Source organism: Mandrillus leucophaeus, unplaced genomic scaffold, assembly GCF_000951045.1.
Source record: "Mandrillus leucophaeus isolate KB7577 unplaced genomic scaffold, Mleu.le_1.0 Scaffold526, whole genome shotgun sequence".
Taxonomy (NCBI): Eukaryota; Metazoa; Chordata; class Mammalia; order Primates; family Cercopithecidae; genus Mandrillus; species Mandrillus leucophaeus.
The window spans coordinates 516,755-518,590 of NW_012105653.1; the positions used below are offsets into that span (position 1 = coordinate 516,755).

The 1,836-nt window shown below is 56.5% G+C and overlaps 1 protein-coding gene across 1 annotated transcript in view; it reads right to left on the reverse strand.

Annotated features, from left to right (window-relative positions):
- Window positions 1-936: 936 nt before the first annotated feature.
- The window catches only part of YBEY (ybeY metallopeptidase (putative)), a 12,263-nt gene continuing 11,363 nt past the window's right edge, over window positions 937-1,836 (reverse strand). The window contains exon 3 of the mRNA XM_011996836.1: window positions 937-1,071. Within this exon, the coding sequence (XP_011852226.1) occupies window positions 1,054-1,071 (18 nt within the window). The 3' untranslated portion in view covers window positions 937-1,053. The remainder of the gene's footprint in view (window positions 1,072-1,836) is intronic.

Here is a 1,836-nt window from a genome sequence, read left to right on the forward strand (position 1 = left end):
CCGGGGTGGCCTCCCTGCCCTAAGAGGGATGAGGCATGGGCACAGTCCACACCCCAGGCCCAACCCCCAGGAGGGGCAGTGCCCCAGTTAGAGGGCGGGGCCTCCAGTGGCCCCTGATCTTATTGAACACTGTGGGTAGAGCTTTGGTGCACAGGCAGCACAGGGAGTGGAGAAGAGGCATGAAGGCACAGGGGAAGGGAGGTGCAACTGCTGGTGACTCGGGAAGACCCACAGTTACCATGTCCTCCTGGAGAGAGGGCTGGATTAAAGCGCACAGGGGAGGGGCACCCAGATGGAGCCCAGAGCTGGGGGAGGAGGAAGAGGAGGGAGGGCCTGTGGACCCTGAGCAGGCGCAGCACCAAGGGGGCTTATGGAGCCACATGGGCCACAGGGCTGGCACTCCCCTGGGGTTTGGGTGGAGGGAGGAGGGAGACCTGGGAGGTGGCTATCCTTGGGGCTGGTGTGAGGTGCCTGGAGACATGAAGGACAAAGTGGGGTAGATGGGGGTGCAGCTGAGAGCCAGCCCTGAGCACAGCTGTCCTGGCCTGTGGCCATGATGATGGGGTTCTGGGATAGTGGGCTGGCCCACCATTCAGGTTAATAGGGAGCCCCACGGAGAGGGCTCTGGGCCCGAGGAAGAAATGCCAGGGGCAGACCAGGGAACAGAATCTCAGGAGGTTTGGGGAAAATGGAAGCAGATGTCCACATGCCCCCCACAGTTGCTGGCCACAGAGATCCCAGGGCTGAATCTCGGGCTGGGCCACTTCCTGTCACTCTCAGAAGCTTCCCCTTCGCCAGCAGGGTATGTGTGGCGGGCACGTCCCACCCAGGTCTGGGGGGAGCAGTTGGGGCCCAGCCCAGGTTCCTGTGTGGCCGTCCCAGCCTTTCACGCTGGGTCTGGCTGGGAAGCTCTGCTTCAAACCACACACATGCACTTGGATCCCCAAGGATGACTCAGGGCATGGCTGTTCAGTCAAAGGAGGCCAAGTCAAGTATGATTCACTCATACATGGCTTTTCAGAATACCTTTTGGTTTTTTTTTTTTTTTTGGCATCAAGCTGCTGAAACCACCTGTGCAAAGATGATGACAGTGAGAGAAGTCTGGCACAGCTGACTCCATCTCAGTCCTGGGCACAGGCCAAGCTAACCACAGGAGGAATTTAATCTAGAGTTTAACTTGCGTGGCTGACTCCACCTCGCTTCTAGTCTCACAGGTTGGCTGTCCCCACTCAGTCCTGGGTACAGGCCAAGTTAACTATGGGAGGAATTTAATCTAGAGTTTAACTTTAAATCAGGAATAGTAATCATCCCTCCCTAAAACGAATCCCCTCCTTGCTCAGGACCGAAACCACCTCTGTAAAGCTAGTGAAGGGCCACAAGATGAGGACAACGGGAGGGGCCTGAATTCTGCTCAGATGTAGGTGTCCTGAGGAGAGCCAGCCAGCAGCTCTTCTTCCCCAGCTTGCCTTGCTATGATTCCTTGCTGCTCAGGAGTCATGCAGCCAGAGGTCACAAGATTTGTGACTGCCCCAATTGCTCCCCAATAAGATAACGTCAATAGTAGAACCTAAGAATGGTCTTTTGGGACGTTTTTCAGACTTTTGAGTGCTGGCAACCTACAGACTCCACCTGGACCTGAGACTCATGACTCAGCTGATCCTGTGGTCCCCACCCAGAGGCTCATTCAGTGTACAGGACTGTTTCTGTCTCTTATACACATCTAGATGTGTATAAGAGACAGTCCCTGCCCTAAGAGGGATGAGGCAAGGGCACAGTCCACACCCCAGGCCCAATCCCCAGGAGGGGCAGTGCCCCAGTTAGAGGGCGGGGCCTCCA